Source organism: Botryllus schlosseri, chromosome 5 (assembly GCF_051294905.1).
Source record: "Botryllus schlosseri isolate E-star chromosome 5, Bs_hap1, whole genome shotgun sequence".
In the NCBI taxonomy this organism is placed as follows: domain Eukaryota; kingdom Metazoa; phylum Chordata; class Ascidiacea; order Stolidobranchia; family Styelidae; genus Botryllus; species Botryllus schlosseri.
The window spans coordinates 7,994,683-8,016,490 of record NC_137240.1 but is presented as its reverse complement, the minus strand read 5'-3'; the positions used below and the strand labels follow the sequence as shown (position 1 = coordinate 8,016,490).

General features: G+C 40.3%; 2 protein-coding genes across 4 annotated transcripts in view; one reads left to right on the top strand and one right to left on the bottom strand.

The window, feature by feature from the left end:
• Positions 1-21,808, top strand: part of LOC145438903 (radial spoke head 10 homolog B-like) — a 260,639-nt gene that overhangs the window by 171,617 nt on the left and 67,214 nt on the right. The gene's annotated exons all lie outside the window — the stretch shown is intronic.
• Positions 7,473-19,919, bottom strand: LOC145438904 (DC-STAMP domain-containing protein 2-like). 3 transcript variants are annotated; one of them, XM_080316294.1, is made up of 11 exons: positions 19,242-19,919; positions 18,668-18,929; positions 16,269-16,559; positions 15,686-15,899; positions 15,415-15,621; positions 14,553-14,752; positions 14,326-14,472; positions 12,151-12,429; positions 10,929-11,310; positions 8,229-8,389; positions 7,473-7,872 (listed from the first exon to the last, which is right to left on the bottom strand). In XM_080316294.1, the coding sequence occupies exons 2-11, from the start codon at positions 18,856-18,858 to the stop codon at positions 7,674-7,676; spliced, it is 2,271 nt and encodes a 756-aa protein (XP_080172420.1). In that variant the 5' UTR covers positions 18,859-18,929; positions 19,242-19,919; the 3' UTR covers positions 7,473-7,673. The 3 variants fall into 3 exon arrangements, with proteins under 3 accessions (XP_080172420.1, XP_080172419.1, XP_080172421.1); XM_080316293.1 differs by having other exon boundaries at positions 18,668-19,919; XM_080316295.1 differs by having other exon boundaries at positions 15,701-15,899; positions 18,668-19,919.

The following is a 21,808-nucleotide window of genomic DNA, read 5'->3' as shown; positions in this document are numbered from 1 at the left end:
GATGCCACTTTCCAAGGTGAAGCCTCACATTTCTGAACTGTGGTCTCCTGAACGGAAACAGATGTTGTTGGCTATGCAGAAAGTGCGAATCTTAATGCTCACGCTCATATTGCAACCCGGATCTTAGAAGCTAGCGAGTAACTCTTCCAACAGACTTTCGTAACAAAAGCTTTCCAAGCTTCCTTTGAAGAGATAAAGATAGATGAAACGAAATTTGTGTTTACTAATATTAGAATCGGACGTCCTTTGGATATTCCAGATTTTTGTTACTCTTCAGCTACCCCAGGTAACTTCAAGGTTCAAGCACATCTATTTGAAGCATTCTTCATGACAGTTAAGAGCTAACATGTTACCTCATAAGCCCGTGTTTGATATGCAAAGGATGAGGAAAGATCTTTTATGGTGACATCATTGGCTCATGGACAGGGTTGTAATGACTCAACTCAACTCAACTCAACTCAACAAAATTGCGCATGACTCGAGACTGGGTCTACCATGACAGGCATTTTATTGTAATTTCGAAGACTAGTAAAGTTATTTATTATATTATTATTTTGTCTATCAGTACTGGTACTTAAAAATTTTACCAGAAACTTTATTGTAATTTCGAAGAATAGTAAAGTTATCAGACTATTATTATTTTTTCCATCAGTTCTGGTAATTGAAAATTTTACCGGAAACTGTTAAAATTGAGGAAAATTTGCGAAGCATTCGATATCGCCGAGCAGAGTTGTAAATAGTGGGTTTCACATGACATTAACTCGGAACTGCACAGTCAACACAATGACTCGGACTCGTGTCAAAACACTATGACTCGGACTCGACACTCTACTCCGTGACTTGGCCTCGGACTTGACTCGGAGGTGAATTGAAAATAACTCGACTTGACTCGAGTCAAAACTATAAAAGTGAGATTGACTTGTGACTCGGAACCTTGCGATTTGGTTACAGCCCTGCTCATGGATGATATTTTTTATCGCCAGGGCACAGAAGTGAACGAAATTCTTTATGGCCACTCATATCTATAGTCCGATGATGCTGTTTGGCTGTGGAATCCCAATAGCGAATAATGCAGGGATACTTTGTGTATCAAATTTTGCTGTAAACCTCGTAAAATTGTTGAGTTGTCTACTTAAACAATGTAAAACAAATTTGACGCAATTCCAACCCGTAGAAACGAAGATATTTGAGTTTTTCATTTATAATTCTGGGTTTTCCCACCGACAATGCTATTTTTGCAAATTTAAAATTTTCAACTGCAATAACGTTAGCTTATACTGGTGTGAATTGAGCAAAAAAATGTTATACATCGTTTTTTCAGGCAACTTAACAATTTTGTGGGGTTGACAGTAAAATTTGAAAATTTCATTTTGTCTAATAAATTCAAAAAATTTCAATTTACTCAGCGTCTGCTTTTACTAGTTGGAATCGAGCCAAATTTGGTTTGCAGGTTTTTTTAGCCAACCTCATATTTCGTGAATCCCTGGAATCCGGAAAAAAAGTTATTTTCGAATAACCCCAGTGTCCCTGCAGGCCCAGACAGAGGATAAATCAGCATATATTAAACGTAGAATCTAAGAAATAACTGTTTCAAGTACACGAATCGTTGTAAACAATTTGTTTTCGATATATTTTTATTTTTATTACAGTCGTATGGATATGACGCTTATATAGAGAATCAATCAGGCATAGTCACTTTCAATTTGCATCCAAAGTATGCGAGAATAGTAGGGAGAACGTAGAACTAACTTTTATTTGTTGGGTCATTTAAATCTGACTATTTCTATGACGAGGCACATAGCATGTATTTGCAGACCTCATAGTTTTTTCGTAATATTACGTCAGCGCACAGGAGCGTTAAAGATGCCAAAGCATTCAGAGATGCGTCAAGGCGACCGGTCGGTTAGATTAATTATTGCAAATATCTTGCAGTGCGCCTAAGCCTGATATACCAAATAGTTTCACTTGTGTAAGGGATGGTATGGCGTCGTATACACGCCCACGTAATCAGCATACAAAACGTACGCACACCTCTGCCGCAATAGCCTACATTCGTCTCGCTACAATAACTTTACAGCGTGTGCGACATTGACGTAACGTAGAAGCGGGCTTTAATTTCTCAATACAGCCTATGACCCGACAAATACATACCGGCGGTCATCATTACTTACCCAGTGATCCACAAATACTTAAATAAGATGTTTGTGGATCACATCAAAATTGATGAGGGGACAGTTTCCAAGCGCGCAAGGCGCGCTGGCGCGAATTTCTAATATCTAGCGTTGTTCTAATCTGCCAAGAAGGTCGTGATTGGCCAAGCACGTCGTGCAAAAAAGACACGGACACTTCACGAAAAGTAAATACATTCAACTGTAATGAATGAAGTCCAATACATTGCCGATCTCGCAACGAAATCAATATATTTTTTGATAATTAACGGGGAATAGGCACCTTTCCGTTTACCGCCTATGGGAGTTCATGCAGCAGCTATTACGGTATCCTGTGCGAGATGCCACGCAGGTGCGTTGGTCAACATTGGTGATGGGTAATCCTAGCCTGAAAATGATGCGATCGGCAGTGTGCTTGACTTAGTTATATGGAGGTTTTTGACCGCCGATCAGGCGTGTCCAAATGCACAACCAGCGTTGTCTGCTTGCAAAACGTATAGGAATCATCATGGTCACCAAAGACGTCGAACCAGTCACGCTTCGGAAAGTTGTTCGTTCGAATTGCAGTAAATTAAAAAAATATTGGCAGTAGGCCTACGTGGAGGCCGCACTTTTTCAGTGTAAGCAGAATAAGTGTAGACTGTAGATGTACGGTCAAATTGGCATAGTCTTATCTGGTGTTCATTATATCGCAAATTACATTCGATACTGCAATCTGCAGGTGGACAATGGACATTCAATCTGAATCTTGGAGAGTTGCAAGCTCATGCTGACAAAATCGCCATTAATTAATACATCGCTGCAAGCATGTGGTATCATTCTCATGCTACTTTAGTCATATGCATGTTCGTAAACAAATAATAGTGCGTGCAAACGGATGTAACGTTGGTGAAATGGTATTGGCTTTCCATGGCGATCACAGTTTTATCATAATCAATATGATTTCTGTTAATTAAATATCGTTTAGTCGCGGCTTGCATTTTCATTTTAGCTAAATTCTTTCATTCCTAGTAAATTCATCTCAACATGATATCCAACGATTAATATACCTAGCGACAAGGTATTTTCTGTAGCCTTCCCATTTCTACTGCAGTGATACACCACTTTACTGACTTCCCATGCCCAGCATTATGTAGATCCGTTATATTTTATCAAGACATGACAGCCAACTCATCGTCTGAGAAGGTCAAAAGTTCTCGCTATGATGTCAGAGTTAGATACAAGAGTTGTCGCATCTCAAACCTATCAGTATCATTTCGACAACTAATCAATAATCATGCTTCTAAATTTGTACGGTTCACTCGGAGATGGTATTTATTAGCACGGAGAATATCACAATCAGCGGTTCCATTATTTTATCCGCTCAAGACACACAATGTACACTGTACGCAGGGCGATGTAAGGAACAGACAAGAGTATGTCGATATCGGAGAATTGGTGACATGGAGTCTGTGCTAAGCATTCGGCATTGAATATTAGTCCCTGTAACTGCTTACTTTCGAATGCACTGATGTCAACGACAGTAGAAAACTACCCGAGTAGATAGTGGCACTGTGGAAATAGTTGTGGTACTTCCTTACTGATCACCCGGGATTAAATCCTCGATAAAGTCGTATTCGAGTGACACTCGAACAATAGAATACTGTGAATATTATCGCTAATCGCCATATGCACTAATCACTCGTCATTGCGATTGGGCCTACTTGACAATCTTTCCATGCTAAATTGCTGATCAATTAATCAAATCATATGATTCGCACACATATACGTATACTTGCTTGAGACTAAACGTATATGATTCGAAAGATCTCAAACGCATTTAGAAGTGATTTGGAATGGTACTGTGGTCGACAGGTATACTTTCTCTATTTCTCGAATCAAACAAACTTTATCATGCATAAACTATGTAGCGAAGGATTCGTTATCTACACATTGATATGACGTAAGAAATACTTGCTGAAATTAGAATGGGGTGTCCAATATAAAAACTTACCCGACTGTGTCGCGAACAGGGCTCGCGTCTGGTATGAAACCGACCAAAGAGAAACTAGGCCAGACTATATAACACACCGCGGCGCAAAGTCACTGTGCACTTGTGTTGTGTGCGCAGATCGTAGTTGTACGCAACGCATACGCAAAACGTTATATATTTCCTTAGGTAACTTGATAGCCGCTCAGTGTACACCGTACAGTAGACGGCAGTACTTGACCGTTGCATATTACAATTCCTACAGTGATTATGAGGCTTGACTTTGAATGCAAGAAACCCGACGTGGCCGTATCCGCCAAACCGAATTCGACATTCATAATTAATGCGCGAATTGCAATCTCTACTAGTGCAAATCAACAACTCTTCATACTGCAGTTGAATGTGCCGGTGCCTGTACTACCCAAATTTCGTACCTTGATGTAAATGTTAGGTGGCGCAATACGTCTCGTCTATACACACTGGACTGCGTGTTGTACCGAACGGAGTATACCAATCAAGGAGCAGAGGCTTCGAGCATATCCAAGTGTCAAACCACGTCTGCCGCACAATTTTGACGCGTTTACAACCCCAAATCAAGGAGATATTTACAATAACCAGAGACGCAGAATAATGTAGCTTCACTAGCTTGCCAACCAGTCGATAGCTGCAACATGCGCAGGTTGCGCACTGCGCAACCAATCACGTGACCGAAGTCCAGCAAATATTCTTTTGTATATCGGTAATCAGAATTATGTGTATTGTTTCAGAAATAAAGCTGTAAGGATGAATCGAGTTTATATTCTGTTCGTCTTCTTTTATACTTTTACCCAAATACGAGGTAATTCCATACTGAGCAAGGAAGTTTACAAGCATCCCAACACACATCGACGAGATACACGAGAATTGCATTACGAGGGTGTGCACGACGTAAGTATACAGTAATCGCAGCTATAGAATGTGCGCAAAGGGCTTTTTTGTCTCCCTCACTCGACCATTATCAAGTGTAAATATAGGCAGCTTTAACTATATAAATAATATAGGGTTACCATATTTTGCAAATGTGAAAAGAAGACACCTTTTCAAAATTTTCCGACTTACAATTCTGGAGTAAAATCCAGAAAAAATGGTAAATTTCCCCCGAATTTGTGGTTGGTTGACTAAAAAAAAGGTCATCACTACGCCTCGACTCCCCAAAAACACGCTTATTCACCATGCTATTCCGTTGGTACGACCAAAATAAAGGTCAACTTTCCGGCTGAGATCCCGAAAAAGCCGCCGGAGCGTTACTTCAGTGCTGATTTACTGTATCTCACTCGAATTTTACCCTACATTTAAACAAAATTCTCAAAAAAGAGGACAAAATCTAAAAAATATGACATTTGGGCGTCCTCCGAGGCCACTTTCAAAAAAGTAAAAAAGAGGACAAATCCTCTTGAAAGAGGACGTATGATAACCCTAAAACAATAGCATGTGGATTGAGATTGGCGGTGGATTGAGATTGCCGGTGTAGATTCTTTAGGTTAATTCCCATTGAATGTGTGGTTGATTGACTGCACCAAATCATTGAAACTATACTGTTCACTGTATAGCGCAGTCTGATGACATGTTCAATAAACTAAAGTGAACTCCGCAAATATGTGGTTTTCTACGCGTATATACTGTATTTTTTATGTTACTTCGCAACGAACGTTCGGCATCACTGGAAATCTTATGTCAAATTTTCATTCTGGCTTATACCATACGCCTTTAGATAACTAAACAGCCCATGCAATAACACTATGTTACGTGGATATCTATATATAAAATTAAATAGGATATAGTTGTTGTACGCGTGACATCTTATGTCAAATCATTGCATTTATTATGATCTTCGTTTTTTTTCTACAGCCTTGTCTGAGTCAACTCACCAGGACCAATTCAGCTTATTTGTCTTTGCGTGGTTCTCAAAAGGTAACAATCGCCAGACGCGAACCAGTGCGAATCTGCGTTTCGAGTCAACCAGATATCACTATCGACATTGGGGACCATTATACTCCTTACTGTGGTATAGAGAGGATTAGGAGGCGGAGAAGATTAGCGAATGGAGAAACGAGGATCATTTTCATGAATCACGAGTGCAAACTGTTTGTGAAACCATCACATTCCAAAATCCTTCATTGATTAATTAATAAGATTGGGTGATATCGGAAGATAAGGCCGTACAGTAACTTTCACATATGAGCAATTAATCTATCGGCCTGCTACGAGGAGAAACAGAGAAGATGGCCGGAACTGTATGTAAACAATGATGTAATAAAGATGCGATTTCCAAGACTTAACTCTATCGATTAACGCTATTACTAGATTTGGTCCCAGCTCTTCAGGTTTATTGCGCGACTATAAGGGTTGTTTAAAATGCACAAATGCCTTTAAAACAAACATATGGTTAAGACGTAGTCCTTGCTTAAACCACGTGTGTTGTATTTCTGTGTTATTTTATTTTTTGATAACTGAAGTGTCTTTGAACGAAATTAAGTGACCACCATATGACACAGACTTGTACGCCACTGATATTTTGAGAAGTTGATTTGTGCTCGTGATTGAAGATAAACCGTTATCATGTATTGGTGTTGATGATGTTCTTTCCAGTTTTGGATTGGTAATGGTGGTCGTTGACGTTTACTGGCAGTGAACGATTGGGAGATACAGTGGTGGTTGCAAGAAGAAGACGCTGGCATTGCATTTTTTGAAGATATAGCGGTTCTCATCTAAAATGAGCGCTTATTGACATGATCCCATACATCCCAGTACATGTGCAAATGTATTTTCGTACCCGTTCGTGTTCTTTATTGGGCCTAATATTATAATTTTGCCTTGTTCTGTATTATGACATATTTCCAAAAATTGCACCAATTTGTGATTGCATCGGCAATTTTTGCGTTAGTCATGAAGATGCATATTTCAATGTTCTTCCTCTATGCAATTGAATTGCAATTTGTAAATAATGTCCAATTTTATCAATATCGTTGCTAATAACAGTGATTGTTGGAATGTTGGTACATACAAAACCTATTTATTTATCATGAGTAATTTTAAGAAACCTTTGAAAGCATTTGCATTCATATTAAGAAGTTGGCCAAAAGCCGATTGATGCGTAATAAAAGGTCAGCATAACATTAAGTTATCGTTATCACATATTGTCAGTATTTAACGTTTGATTTCAATGTAAATTGCGACAACCACGCGTGAAACGGAAATATCATAACGTGTATGTATAAGTTAAAAATTATATAATTATTGTAAAGTGGAGAATCAATATATAGGAAGACTGTATGAGTGACGTAATAACAGAAAAATATTTTTGTCGTTATTTTATTACAAACTGACACCCGTCGGTAACACGATGTAAAATATACAGAGATGTGATTCACTCGCTACGAGCAAGCACAGTCCGGATTGGAGCGCAGTCTTCATCCGATCGCTGGCTTTTTGGTATATCACCTCACAACGAAGATAGCACAGATAGCAACATTATATCAACTGCATTACGACGGTTACTACGACAGATCGCTATAATCCGCGATCACCTCTTCATCAGATGAATCCGAAATTCCACTGGATGGCAGGAAGTCGTTATCGGAATCACTGTGGTCTTCCCTTTCGTCGCTACTGATACTCTCGTGTCTCCGAGTTGTAGTAGGATGACGCTTCTTTTGGGTTTTCTTGCTGTGCCTCAGCAAACATACTGGGCAAATTCTGCCGACCGAAATTTAGACTGCTTAGCAACGCGGAGATTACCGAGATTCGCAGGCAGAGCTACAGAGCATAGTCAGACATGGAGTCATCGTGATTGGTAATCGTGATTGGTTACGTGAACGGACATCATTTTCAAGTTATCGCAGTCGATTAAATTTGAAAAATTCCTTGAAAATTTGTACGTGACTAACAATATAACACACACTCTTCGACTCACAGCTGACTTATGGTGTCATATTGTGGGGCTCAGCCAAAGCCAAATACTTGAATCGGATTAAAAGCCGGCAGAATAAAGCAATCAAATCACATTATATCACATTATAAAAGGTATGGGAAAAGTAGATAAGCAGCCCTACCTGTGCAAATCATCGAAACAGGGAACGCAATATTCCAAGGAGCAGCCCATGCGCCGGCACTTCGTAAACGAGTCTCCTTCTGAGCGAGATCCAGAATATTTGCACAAGCTACAAGAATGGGCGGTCCTACCCGTGATGACACGGCAAATGGATCCTACGACCTTGATATGTAAGAATTGGAGGGTATATCTGCTATATCAGCTTATTATACTGTGCGGTAATCCTGAGGGGATGCGTAAGCGAATGTGATAAAATTTCAAGGAAATTGAAGAATTGAAGATAACGGCAAGACCATAAGCTGCATCATACCCATGCCAGTCATGCGCAGCAGCATAGTTTTCTACAACTTGCGCATATCAGATTTTTTAAATTCGAAGTAAACTGGGTAAAGAGTGAAAACACAGAGCAAAGTGCAATCCATTTATGACTTCGATTAGCAAATATCTGCTTTGGAATATTTGATCTTCGGTCGTTGGAACCGAGAATGTGTATGTGGAAGACCTCCTGATATTGTAGATATAAATATATTCAACAGTCGTATTTAGACAGCTTTATTATACGTCCTCCAGAGATGAGCATGGATTAGGATTAGAATTTGGGAAAACCGGATTTGTGAAATTTTGTCGGAATAGGATTGCATTAAGATTTCCGATTTTTTTTAATGGATTAGGATTGGATTTCCTGATTTTCGGGGAGATTGATATCCTGTGGCGAATGGCGAAAAAAAATTTCGTCTTACCAGAGTTATTTCAAGTACCTTAGCACTCAATATGCGTTTTATTTCTTTTTAGGGAATTATAGGCTAAAGATGTAGGTTTTCTAAGAGGAATTCCAAGTTCATATCGGATTAGGATTAGGATTGGAATTTGGAATATACAAAATTTCTACTAAATAAATACTATTCCGCCCTCAAGATTACCTGACCACGACCTGACCTGATCGATCCCGCCTCCCGTGACATGTCACCTCATCTTTTTTGTCGCTTGCTTTTGATTATACTATATTCTTCTACTTTTCATTCAGTGTGCACGCCCCCTCTTTACGTCGCCTAGTCAAGTGGTGTCAAAAACATACGGCCCTCGGGCCGCATCCGGCCGCCAGACTATTTCATCCGGCCCGTGCAGCAATCAGTGTTGCCAATTGGCGCATTTGGAAGCCAAATAGGAGCAATTCCCAAAAGTTTATTATCATTGAAGTTTCAGGTCATTTGTCGGCATTTCAGAACCACCTTTTTCGATTAAAAAAAGTTATTTTCACTCTACTCTAATGTAAAAGTGAACAGGATGTTGACAACGTATCATTTTTGTGTTTTAGGTGTAATTTATAAGCTTATTGGTTGAAATCGAAAATAGATGGCTCCTTTAAGAGTAATTTGGCACATTTTGGAGAGTAATTATGCTCCTTTGGACCACCAGCAGTTGGCAACCCTGTTAGCAATTTTAAGTATATTGAAATATGGTTATGTTATCCAGCAAATTGATGAAAAATGTTGAGATTTGTTGTAGGAAATACTTCCATTAAATAATCTCTCAAGACTGCAGATATCGCGCATGTCCAAGCCTCATTATTATAGGCCTCATTATAGTCCATCCGACTGTTGCGTTGTGGTTTCATTCTAGTTCCCACTAGGATCAAATCGGTGACATTGACACCTTATTTTGAGAACGCAAATAATCCACAGTTTAGTGTTTTTCGAAAAAATGGACCAAAAATGCAGTCATTGACAGAAGCGAAAACGCCAATGCGAAACCGTTATATGCAGTTTACATGAAGAATATAATAGTTATACAAAATTATATTTCAAATATTTGTTGTTGCACTGCGGTGTCACTTCCTAATCAAAAGGTCCTCAGATTCCATACAAGCCGGTATCGCGATTTAAAAATACCATACTACTAAACCAAATTACATCGAACGCGTTTACCGGTAAATATTTTGTATTCCTCACTCCTCAGGGCTACCGCCTGATTACGACTAAAGCAAAGAGAGTATGGGAATATGCCAAGTTGTATCGTAGTTAGTGCCAGTGAGGTTCATATTCAACTGGCCGATCATCGTATTTTTGCCAAATCCATTGTTCGCAAATGAAGGTGTTGCTACTTAGTAGACAAGAATAAAACCCCTATGATCCGTGGTACAATGTAGGCTAATGTACTGTTCTGTTATATATATCTTTTTGATGATAGAGTATTCAAGTGAAAAGATAGGGCATGGGATGGGGTAACATTTTGGGATCAGTCAACTGGTGCGGCCCGCGAGCAATTTGGAGGTTTCAATCCGGCCCGCGATGCAATTTGAGTTGGACACCCCTGGCCCAGACCAAGGTGGATGTCCGACTGCAAAGACTACTCCATGTCGTTTCGACACCTTCCTATCTTTTCATTGTATCGCATTTTTGTGGTGTATTGAACGGATAAAAATTGGTAATATACCGAACTGTGTCCATCAAGTGTCCACTGTCCATACTACCTAGTCGGAACCAGACACTTGGTGGCCCAACAATAACAACACTACCACAATAACAATAAATAATTATAACAAATACAACCCTAATGGGTGGGCTGCCACAGGTATACCATGTACTGTAAACAGGATGACTCAAACTTGCGCACATAAGATGTGTGATATGATAAGTTGTGAGTTGCCAGCTATTTGTTTGGCGAAAGAAGGATAAAGAACGGGCAGTATGTTAGCACTTACCCCTCTCCTATGGGACCATTTCACGAATGTGCCACGAAACGATAGTATCCTCGTCGATCGATTCTTTTCCACTTGGTTAGCAGCGTTGCGTATAGTCCTCTTCAGATCCTCCACGTTTCCGATACCTCGGTTATTCAAAATTTTCCGTCTCAAATATATTATCCGTTGTCGTTCTCGTTCTGGGTAGTGCCGCGACATTATGTATCTCCGTAGTCGCAACATATAAGCTTGGATATACACGAGTATGTAGCAGAGTTGTAGAGTGCACGTTATCATGTAGTAGATGTAGTAATTCGGCATGGAAGGCCGGGGAAGACATCTGTCAATGTTGATATCGAAACCTTGGCTCCTTGTGACATCTTGCAAAGCACCGATCACGGCCCTACAAGGGGTAATTGCTGAATTTTCCATGCAGTTATCTCACAGGAGAATGACATCCTAGTAGAGATATGTGTTCGTCTGCAGTTAGCATAGTGAAACATACAATGTCAAAAATATGAGGTAGAGACTACGGAAAAGTACTCAGTTTTTTAGTATACCTAAATGGGGCAAATATATGGAATAGGCTATGTATACAATATATAATACCAATTAAACATATATATGAGCGGAATTCGTGGCGATGTCTCATAGGTGCCAGCAGATTGTTTTGAACACAAACTTGACTTTAAGGAGGCTTATGGCAAGCACGATTGCAGGATCTCGCTGACCTTGTTTTGGGAACAGCTCATTAAGTTTGTTTAAAATCTGTTCGTCACGATACTATATTTGAAATGGCTCGCGTTCAAAATAGTAAGTGTTCAAACTGTGAGTTCTTAACAAGTTCAAAATCAGCCAGTCAATCAGTGTCGTGAGAGCATAGCCAGCAAGTTAGTAGTTCTATATAAGTCTAAGCCTAACCCTACCAAGCTAACATAACTCCAATTTTTTATTTTGAATAGATCACTATTTTGGGCGGATGCGGTCTAAAATGTCTCTTGAACTCCTGTCTTACGCAAATTAAAGTTCATATTGCCCGATATTTGAATTCACAATTCCAGCGGTGAATTGAAACGATTGAATAAGTGCATCGACATCTGATGTCACAATTGTAACTGGTATCGGTAAAGAATCGTCATGAGATATCGGAGTAGCCAAGAAAGGTCGCCAGCTTGCGATTTCATCGTAGGACTCACCGTCAAGGGTGAGCTCCATATATATTGGGTGTTAGGGAATATCATACCTGTATATGGCTGCTACGAGTCCTTTACCGACTACGTTAAGTGAAATGAAGGCTCCAAACATGTCAGCGGCTTTGCCGATGAAAGTTGTACGCTTGGTAGCCGCGACAAAATCTTCGACAAACGTAGTGCTGCGAAGGCTCAGAGACGTAGTGATCGTGTTCATAGTCGTATACAACGTAGAGTCTGTCGCAGCAATAAACATGGCCAACAACATGGTCGCAGAAACCATCATCCATCCGCGGAAACATTTCTTCATTTCCGCCCTTGACATGCAACATCTGAATCCGGTAAGGAGTCGCATTGATGTGTGGTAATCCCAAGCCAGAAAAGTGGGGAAATATTTGTTGGGTCATATAAAATCTATCATAGGCGATCTGGTTCGTGGCAATGTTACAGTATTCAACATTCAGAATGGAAAACTCCCAAGGCTCAACTCAGCCATTATAACTGTGTAGAAGACGCCACATAATGTCAGATTTATAGTCATCTTCTTTGCAATGAAAAGAGTCGAAGAGGTCTTCTGTATTACTTGATATCGGGCTGGATCTCAATATTTTTTGTGAATTGTGAAAGACATCTCACACCCTCTCGTCTATAGTGTAACACGGGAAATGTTTGAGCTCAATAATGATTTGAACGGTTATCCATCACCCGCGTGATTTGTTAATCAGTTCACCGTCGCATGCTGGTAATGATATTGTCAGTGATTCAAATTGTTTAGATTAGAGATTAAGAATAAGGGATTGGATTATTGTATTGTTTAGCCTTAGCCCATCATTCAGATGATTGTAAATCATTCATTTAAATTATGAGTTTAGTCTAGAGCAGTGATTCCAAACCTTTTTGGTGTCGGAGTAGCATTTCAAATTTCAGGGTACATATGGAGCCACACTCTTTAGGTATAACAAAAATTATGAAGCATGAAAGCACGTACGAAAGAATAGCAACACTAAAAAGAAAACAAATACACGAATTAAATAGTATATTCATATTGAAATGAACCCGAATATTTTCGGCTGACACTCGTCAGGGGTAATCGTCAGCAACTAGTAGAGAATTGGAAAGAACATTGTACATCAACAATCGTATCACAAAATATGACGTCACCAGCATGAAATTTCGAATGAGAGAACGTTCAATGTACTATTTTTAGGTGATATTTCATGCTGGTGAGCTTCCGTTTTGCTAAAAAGTGCTTCACATACAAAGTTGATCACAATAGAGAATCGTTTCTCTGGGTGGTTATCAAGTTGGGATACTTTGCCTCTGGAACTTGACTCCAAAATTAAAGCAAATCTTCACTTTTTAATAATTGCTTGAATTCGATATCTGACTGCATGTTTAGCAACTTAAATTGAAAATTACTTGGGGGCAGTTGCCACATTATATGCAATTGGATTAGAAAACATTTTCATCACGACCAGGCAAGCATTTATTCCGTCAATGCGGCGATTGAGCTCATCACTAAAGTCGCTGATAAGCCTGTTGTAGGCCTATGCATCAAATGAAACGGTCATGGTTTGATGGTCAGAAAATGTGGATGGAAAATGTGTTGTGATACCACCTGCACTTAAGTCTGGTGGTGAGCTGACTTAAATGTGAGTGCCGATCCGAACGCGTTTGAGTGTGAGCATACTTTTCGGCGTGAGTTGGGTAACGAAATTGTCGCTGAGTAGAAAATCGCTACTCGACAGCAGAGGAATTGGTCTCCACCCTAAATAATAAACTCCAAACTCCAAGCCAAGCAACGGTAATTTTGGAATATGAAGTTAATCTTTTTTTGTTATAAATTGATTTTTTAAATATTTTTGTGGGATTTTCAAACGTCAATGGGAGCCGCAAGAAGGCTAGCTGGTAGTCGCATGAGGGCCGCGGTTGGGAATCACTGGCCTAGAGAGGTAACAAACCGATTCGTAACCGTTACCTTGGAGTTGACGTGGTCTTTCTTAGATAAATTGGGATCCTATTCTGTAATTGTTGGAGGTACATACATGTGACCGTGTCTCAGGGGTAGACCCGGATAATAGGAGGCATGGAATGTGAGGAAGTGGTCTAATCTTGCCAAAATACAACGTACTATCGTTTGAACTAGGCGAGGTCAAACTTACACGTTACATGTAGGTCTGCTTAATCGTTCGTCGGTGTTAGCGGCATTTAATAGCACGTTTACCTACTTTTTCGGACTGATGTATTTCTTGCTTTCGCGGTAACGCAGTGGCAGTATTCGAACTTGACCATGCCTAGATGCTTTCTTGTCAAGATGCTTGAATTGATCCGTTATGAAATTATTGTCGAACTCGCTATTCGTCAGATACTTTTTTCTGCAGAAAGTGTACCAGTCATGTATATTCCTTATAAGTTGCGTCTTCGATGATAGACAGGCGATCGGCTGTAAACTAACCTGTATAGAGTGGCCTTCAATATTACTAACACGGTACTGACTGCCGATACAAATCGGGCGAGTGCCAGTACGTCCGTCACATAACCGAATTTGTCTTTCACTTCTCCCAAAATTTTCTGTTCGATCTCTTCCAATGTTTTGTTGGACTCAACTTTGTACGTGAACTCGTGCTCGAAATGCACGTTGAAGAAGAATAAATACTGCAAGCCGAAATCAGAGTAAGCGGAACGGTTCAATATTGTAGAATATCCAATCTTGCCAATAGAGTACTATTATTATTATTGATGAAAAGATGAGTGACGCTTTTCGCCTGTGAGGCCAGGTGCGTCACGGACTAGAATGAGCGATCGATATACTAAAATATGGGCAAGAACCGACTTACAAGTAAGTACCACAAGATATAACAAAACCCCAATAGCGTACAAGTCTCTACTGCCGTAAAAGTAGATTATCGATTCCGATACCCAAGGTTTCCTGAGATGTGACAAGATAACCACAGAGAATATCAGCAACGCAGTACTTATACTTTCTGGAGTCATCAAAGTCATGCCTATAGCAGTGTAACAGTATATTACTCTACTGAATCGGTTTTATATTATTTCCGTATGAAGGGTTTTAGGCAAAGTGACTTCCTTTTTACAGTTTAGAGTTAAAAAGTAGAGGGAAGTTTTGGCCCAAGTTTGAATCTGAATATATCTTTGAGGATTCTGTCTATTTGTAGTGTTATTTAGTCATTTTACATTAGTCGCGAGGATATATCTTGCAATTTTGAAAGTATATCCGCCTCTGGTTACCTGCTAAAAATATGTGACGCGTCGAACAAATCTACCCCTGAATAATGTGAATATTCTTGCGTACTTACCCTAACGATTGACAAAGCATCGGAGAATGGCTTGGTCATCACGTTCCTTATCCTGCTTGCGGCATCGCCCGGCAAATTACACATATAAGACGAAAACTCGGTGTCACAAATTACCACCGCGTTCTCCACAAAGTCGTCAGCTTTTTTTATATTGTCAGCAACGACTCGAAATGATTTAGCGACTTTCTCGTAGGTTTCTTGAACGGCCTGAACGAAAAGATCCGCGGTAGCATGGCCATTCTTGGCCCTGGCAAGCTGTTTAATAATCTACCTCAACTGCGCTAACAATAACGTCAATGGTGCCGTCGAGAGATTCCAATAACTGAAATTTCTTCTCCTGAATAATCGGCTGCAAGCCCTTAGTAATGTTGAATCCAAGTTCGTTTCCGCATATCATTGATCGCGATATCTCTCCATAGTTGTACGCAATGTTGCTTACAGGTCCAGCCAAGATCAGCATCGTTGCGTATGACATCAAAATAGCCCTGTATGATGGTTTCGAAAGTTCATATAGGCCTACCATCGGCAATGCTAATTCAATCAAGCAGTTACAACCATCAATACCTGGTGTATTATGGCCAATGGACTAAGTAATATTTAATTGAAAGACACGATGAGGTCTGGAGCGAAAATAAACACAGAATTTGCATCTTCGATGATCATTGATCACTTAAGATGTTATAGGACTTTGTCATAATCACAATTTAGTAATATTCTGCATCCATCCGAGATTTGCAATGTAATGGTCTCTTATGTATGATGTATAGAAAGTCATTCCGAACCCAGTCAAATAAAATGCATGCACCGTAATCAAGGCAACAGTCAAAACGATTCGAGAGAACAACTATACAGACCTGCCACTGGATGTGCACATGACTGGTATTACCAGGGTAGCGATGGCCCGTATAGCTTTGGAGAAGGCCATGCCCGATCCAACTGAGAATCCGAATACAGCAAAGAAAACCGTAGTCTCGATAGGATCCCATGTAGTTTCAAAGGATATTACCAGCTGCAGTATTTGGACAAGAAAGAGTCCGTAGAGAAATCGTGTAAGATGCTTCCACGAGTTTGCTGCTTTATTTGCTAGCCTTTTTGCGTCTTCACTCGTTTTTGCTTTCCCGCTTTGGTTACGAATGATGAGACGCCTGTGATTCAGAGATGAGCATTGGATTGGACTTGGATTGGACAGGATCCGGATTATGGGTTATTTCGTTGGATCGGACCGGATTGTGATTTCGAAGAAAATGTTGGACTTTGAGCATGACAAAATCCGGACTCCGCACGCTGATTTCGCAACCAGAAGTACGGGGCGGTGGGACAAAAGAATTGTTACCAGTGTTGGCAATTGACGCATTTAGAAGTCGAATTACGGAATTTTGGCACATTTTCATGCTGGCTGGCACCGAAATGATGAGTTTGGCACGTTGGCACTTTCGAATTTCTTCAACTATAGCAATGTATATTTGTTAACAGCGAGTACCTAGCGAAGTATTTAATGTTAGAATTAGAGAAATACGGAATTGCATTTGCCAAACTGGCTATGGGTATTATGAGCATTCCGGCGTCCAGTGCTCCAAGTGAGCGAGTCTTCAGTGCCTGTGGAAACACAGTCACAAAGAAAAAGAACGCAACTTTCTCCCAAGACACTAAATTCAGTCATTTTCTTGGGGATCATGTTAGAAAATAAATATGTTTGATGAGGTGCTGCCATCTGCTTTTCATGTCATCATTCTTACTCATTTCGTTCAAGTTGATCGTTATGTCCGGCGTAGTAGTAGTTGCTCACCTATATATTGTAATTTGGCTGGTTCTTTCGTCTATAATATTTTGATGTGCTCAAGGAACAAACTACTATGGCCAGTTTGTTGTGTAGTGACCCATGAAAGTTAATATATTAGATATTTGTCTTGTATAGGTAGGCCTACATTAGGGTTGGATAGAAATGACTTCTTTTTTTTTCAAATTTATTGGCTAAAGATGCTACTGGTTGAATTCCAACCGGTGTAGGTGAATTCATTGAAGTGGAAAATTTTGGGTTAGAAAAATAGTGTTGAATAGTATATTCATATTGGAATGAATCCGGATATTTTTGGATGACATACTTTCCGCTGTCATATTTTGTGATACTATTTTTATATACAATTTTCTTTCCAGACCAATTCTCTACTAGTTGCGGACGATTACCCCTGACGAGTGTCTGCCGAAAATAGTCGGGTTCATTACAATATCAATATACTATTCAATTGTATATTCAAGTTCTGTACCTCCAAGAAGCTCTTCAAAATAGTGTTGTAGCTCTATAATTATTGATGAAAGAATTTCCCACAGTAAATACCATGTTTTTCACGCTTCCATTTGTTGGAATTGAATCAAATTTGTAATTTTCTTACAAAACTTCACAGGGACAAGCAGCCAGTATAATTTGAAATAAGTGTATACTTTTTAGTATATTGAAAATGCTCCAGTTGTAATAACTTCGCTTCTACAGGCTGGAATTGAATCGAATTTTATGTGTTGCGTTTGTTGATTGAACCGACCTAACAATTTTATCAACTAGCCGGTCAAATATATAAAACAAAAACTATTATGATCAACCCTGATGGACATGCTCATTGCTCATGATGTGGTGATTAAGGTATTGATATCCATCTTGCTAGTTTGGTCATTTACATTCTTGTTGCTAAAATGTAAAATGAAAATCGCTGTGTCAAGTAGGCCCACTGTAGTTTCGAGTGTAGGCAAACATTGGAATTATGCATCTTGTCACAGACCAGAGAGCCTAATTATTATCTGTAACACGTTCTTCTGTTGTTGTTTTTTCAGTTATAGAATGGGACTTTAGATTTTGAAAAAATTTTTGGATCAAGATGGAGTTGGACTGTAAATCTGAAAGATATTTTTGGATCAGGATGGAGTACGATTGAATTGAAAATTTTCAGGATCTGACTGCACCGAAAAATATCACAGTCCGCTCATCACTGCTGTGATTCCGAACATAAGAGTAAGTTATCATCTGCTGTGTCCTACCGCCCAAAACGCAATGCATTCGCAGTGCGTGCGATCATGCGATGAAATGCCAGGACAGATTTTCCATTCTTCCGATGCCGACTCACTATGTTGAGCCTTAATGTCTACCCAACCCTCAGTTGCGTTGTCACGAGTTTATGTCATCCGCAATAGCGAGTAGGGCAATTTAAAATGATCTACGTAACATATCGGTACTCTGTTCTGCACCATAGATCGGGATACATACCTTTCCACTGTTTCGTCCTGTCCAGAGGATGGGGTTTCAGAAGAATCAGTGTCATCTTCATCAGATTTTTCCATGCAAATGAAGGCTTTCAGTTTTTTGCACCATACCATAGGCCCATATCTAGCATTGACTTGATGCACATTTTCACGCATGAAAGCTGGTAAGGGTATTCCAGAATTCCATTTGAACATCGTGTCTGATGAGTGGGTTTCGATGTGATGGTTTTACTTGATTTTCGTAAAACAGCGTGTGGACAACTCGTCTAAATAGGCAAATATCGTCGTATCGGCAAAGCGCTGTAACTGTAAGATATCACCAAAATATAGAGTGTATGTTGTATAGCTGTCAGCTAAGTAGTGAATCCCGAGAGAACAATTCCATGTTGAGGACTGGATATATCGTTTGTTGTAGCTCATAATGTGGCCACATTATGACATACCGGTAAGTACCGGTAGCTTCATGGGTTACAAATTACAATGTTTATGATACTAGATTCAATACCACGGAAGACAAACCAAGTGTGAGTGGTATACTTCAAACGAATTCGAAATACGTTCAATAAGGATATGATCACCGACAAGCCGCTGTGCTTCCTCTGGCGCGAAGCTAACTAGACCACAATTGCGCTGTCGCCAACGATGCCCAGTGCCCACTGCTTCTGTCCACTGTCCACTGTCCACTGTCCACGCAACAACCGAGCAACTCAACGCTAGACGAAGCTCGACGATGATGAGCTAGTAGATTACTATTATGGCGTCATAGGGCTTTCCGTCAAGCATCACTGAGGCGGATTCAGCTCACAAATGAGTTATATCCGTAAATACTAACTAGCACTAAAATCATAGTTAGGTACACCTGATATTTAGAAAGACACAGCGCCAACATGCTCATTGCTCACTTTATTAGCAGCATGTGGTGTTGTGAAATTAATTGTCGGTAGCCGTCGCTCAAGAGTTTTTGTATAACGAATGGACTCGCAAATTAAGGAACGCAAATTAATATTGGATAATTTTAAGTGCATACTCTGGAAATCAAGGATATCTAGACCAGTCTAGGTATATCTGCTGAAAATATCCACTCAGACCAAAATTTTTAATACATTCCGCGGTTTGAAATACGAATTCCTGCTAAAATACGACGCCCGAATCTATTTTGGATTCAGTGTCTCCTCCGGCTATACGTTAGATGTCGACGAAATCCTTGTCCTTCTAACGAATCCTTCTTACCCCAGTGCGTTCGAAAGAACGATGCGCATGCGTATAAAATAAGGGAATCATAAATAGTTGATAGCAGTGGTGGCCCTATGAACGGGGGGGGGGGCTATAAGTATCTTACCGTAACTCAGCTAACACTACTGTGAATATACCCAGCTCTCGCAGATATCAGCAAAAACCGCAAATACAGAGTTCATATATAGGTCACGCGTCGTATAGGACGCGGGTAGCACGTCTGATGCATGTCTGTGTCCAGTAAGTGCGCATATATCCGTTTCGGACAATGCCTGGAGGTATTTAGTGCGCAGGCATCAGCTCCGGAGCATGTCCGGATAAAGATAGTGCACAGATATCAGGTCCGAAGGTCTGAGGCATATCTGGCGCAGCACAAACATATCCCAGACACGATGTGACAACACAATCCTCACAATCCTAATACACTCCAGGCATGATGTCCGACCCCCCCCCCCCCCAGACACGATGTCCGAGTGGCAACACAGTCCTGACATACCCCTGACATGATGTCCGAACACGCCCTAGACACGATGTCCGAATGGCAACACATTCCGAACACACCCTCGGCTCGATATCCAAGTTGCAAAACTGTCCAAACGCAGCCAAGACATGATGTCCGAAAACACCCCAGCCAGACACGATGTCCCAGGGGCAAAACAATCCGAACTCACCCCAGACACGATGTTCGAATGGCAACACAGTGGAACACACCCCAGACATGATGTCCACACACACCCCAGACTCGATGTCCGAACAAACCTTCCTACTACTGAATTTCCATGTGCAAATGAAGTGTGCTCTTGAAACTGCAATTTCATCACTTTGCAGTCTCAAAACCAAAACCAAACAACAATGAACGAAGTCTCCTTGAAGCAAACTTTCAATTAAGATCCTATTTTCCAAAATATTTTAATGTTTTTGAGTGTGACGTCGTATTGACTGATAATATGTTCATACCTCATTGTAAAATACGCTAGTTGGCGCTAAAGAGTGCCTGGAATCTGATTCATAAAAACTAGCAACCCTAAAATAGTAGCGTTACCACTTACCATATTTTGGAATCGGGGAAGGGGGACACTTTTATCAAGTCAGAAAAGTAGGTTTATCAAGACTGAAAACAGCCGATTTCGCAATTTTTGCTGTAAAATCTGGTGAGTAGACTGGAAAAATAGGAAGAAAAAGGTCGTCACTCTCGATCGAACCGCGAATTCCCGCTCGAACGTCCGTCTTTGCTATTTAGCGTCATCTGTCCATTATCTTAGCTGTAAATGAGGACGACTTGCCAAAAGGGAGGACATTTAGGCGTCCTCGGAGGACACCTGAAAAAGGAGGACAAATCCCCTTAAAGGAGGACGTATGGTAACTAGGGCTGTGGAGTCGGAGTCGGAGTCTGGGTAATTTTCGCTTGATGGAGTCGGAGTTGGAGTCGTGAAAACTATAATGGCTGGAGTCGGAGTCGGAGTCGTGGGGAAAATACTGACTGGAGTCGGAGTCGGAGTTTGTGAGAATGACCCTGACTTCGACTCCGACTCCAACTTCTCTATCATGAAAACATTTGCTCTCACAGAATTTTCAATACAATTTTTATGTACCACCAATCCCTGTTATTAATAACCATACAGATCAGGTGCGGCCAGCCCGTGGCACGCAGGCCAAATTTGGCACACGAGAAGGTTAGGTGTGGCCTGTGAGGTAATTCTCGAAATTATTTATGACATCAGGTACAATTGCAAGGCCAACCAAACTTTGATTAGCATAACCGCGAAATTTGATGATGACTAAAACAACAGTTCTGACGCATTGCCGTATCCAGGGGCCAGCCAGATTTATCCCAGATCTTCGTATATGACCATAAAGTAGAATATTTCGTGGCAGATTTATTTGACTTGTAATTTTTCTCGGTACTTCGCAT

Coding starts and splice junctions, on each gene's coding strand:
- LOC145438904 (XM_080316293.1), bottom strand. CDS start 18,858: ATGTTCAAATGGAATTCTGGAATACCCTTACCAGCTTTCATGCGTGAA. Junction 15,900..16,268: donor ATGTGCACATCCAGTGGCAG/GTCTGTATAGTT, acceptor ACCATCATACAG/GGCTATTTTGATGTCATACG. Junction 15,622..15,685: donor TTATTGTTAGCGCAGTTGAG/GTAGATTATTAA, acceptor CTTTTCGTTCAG/GCCGTTCAAGAAACCTACGA.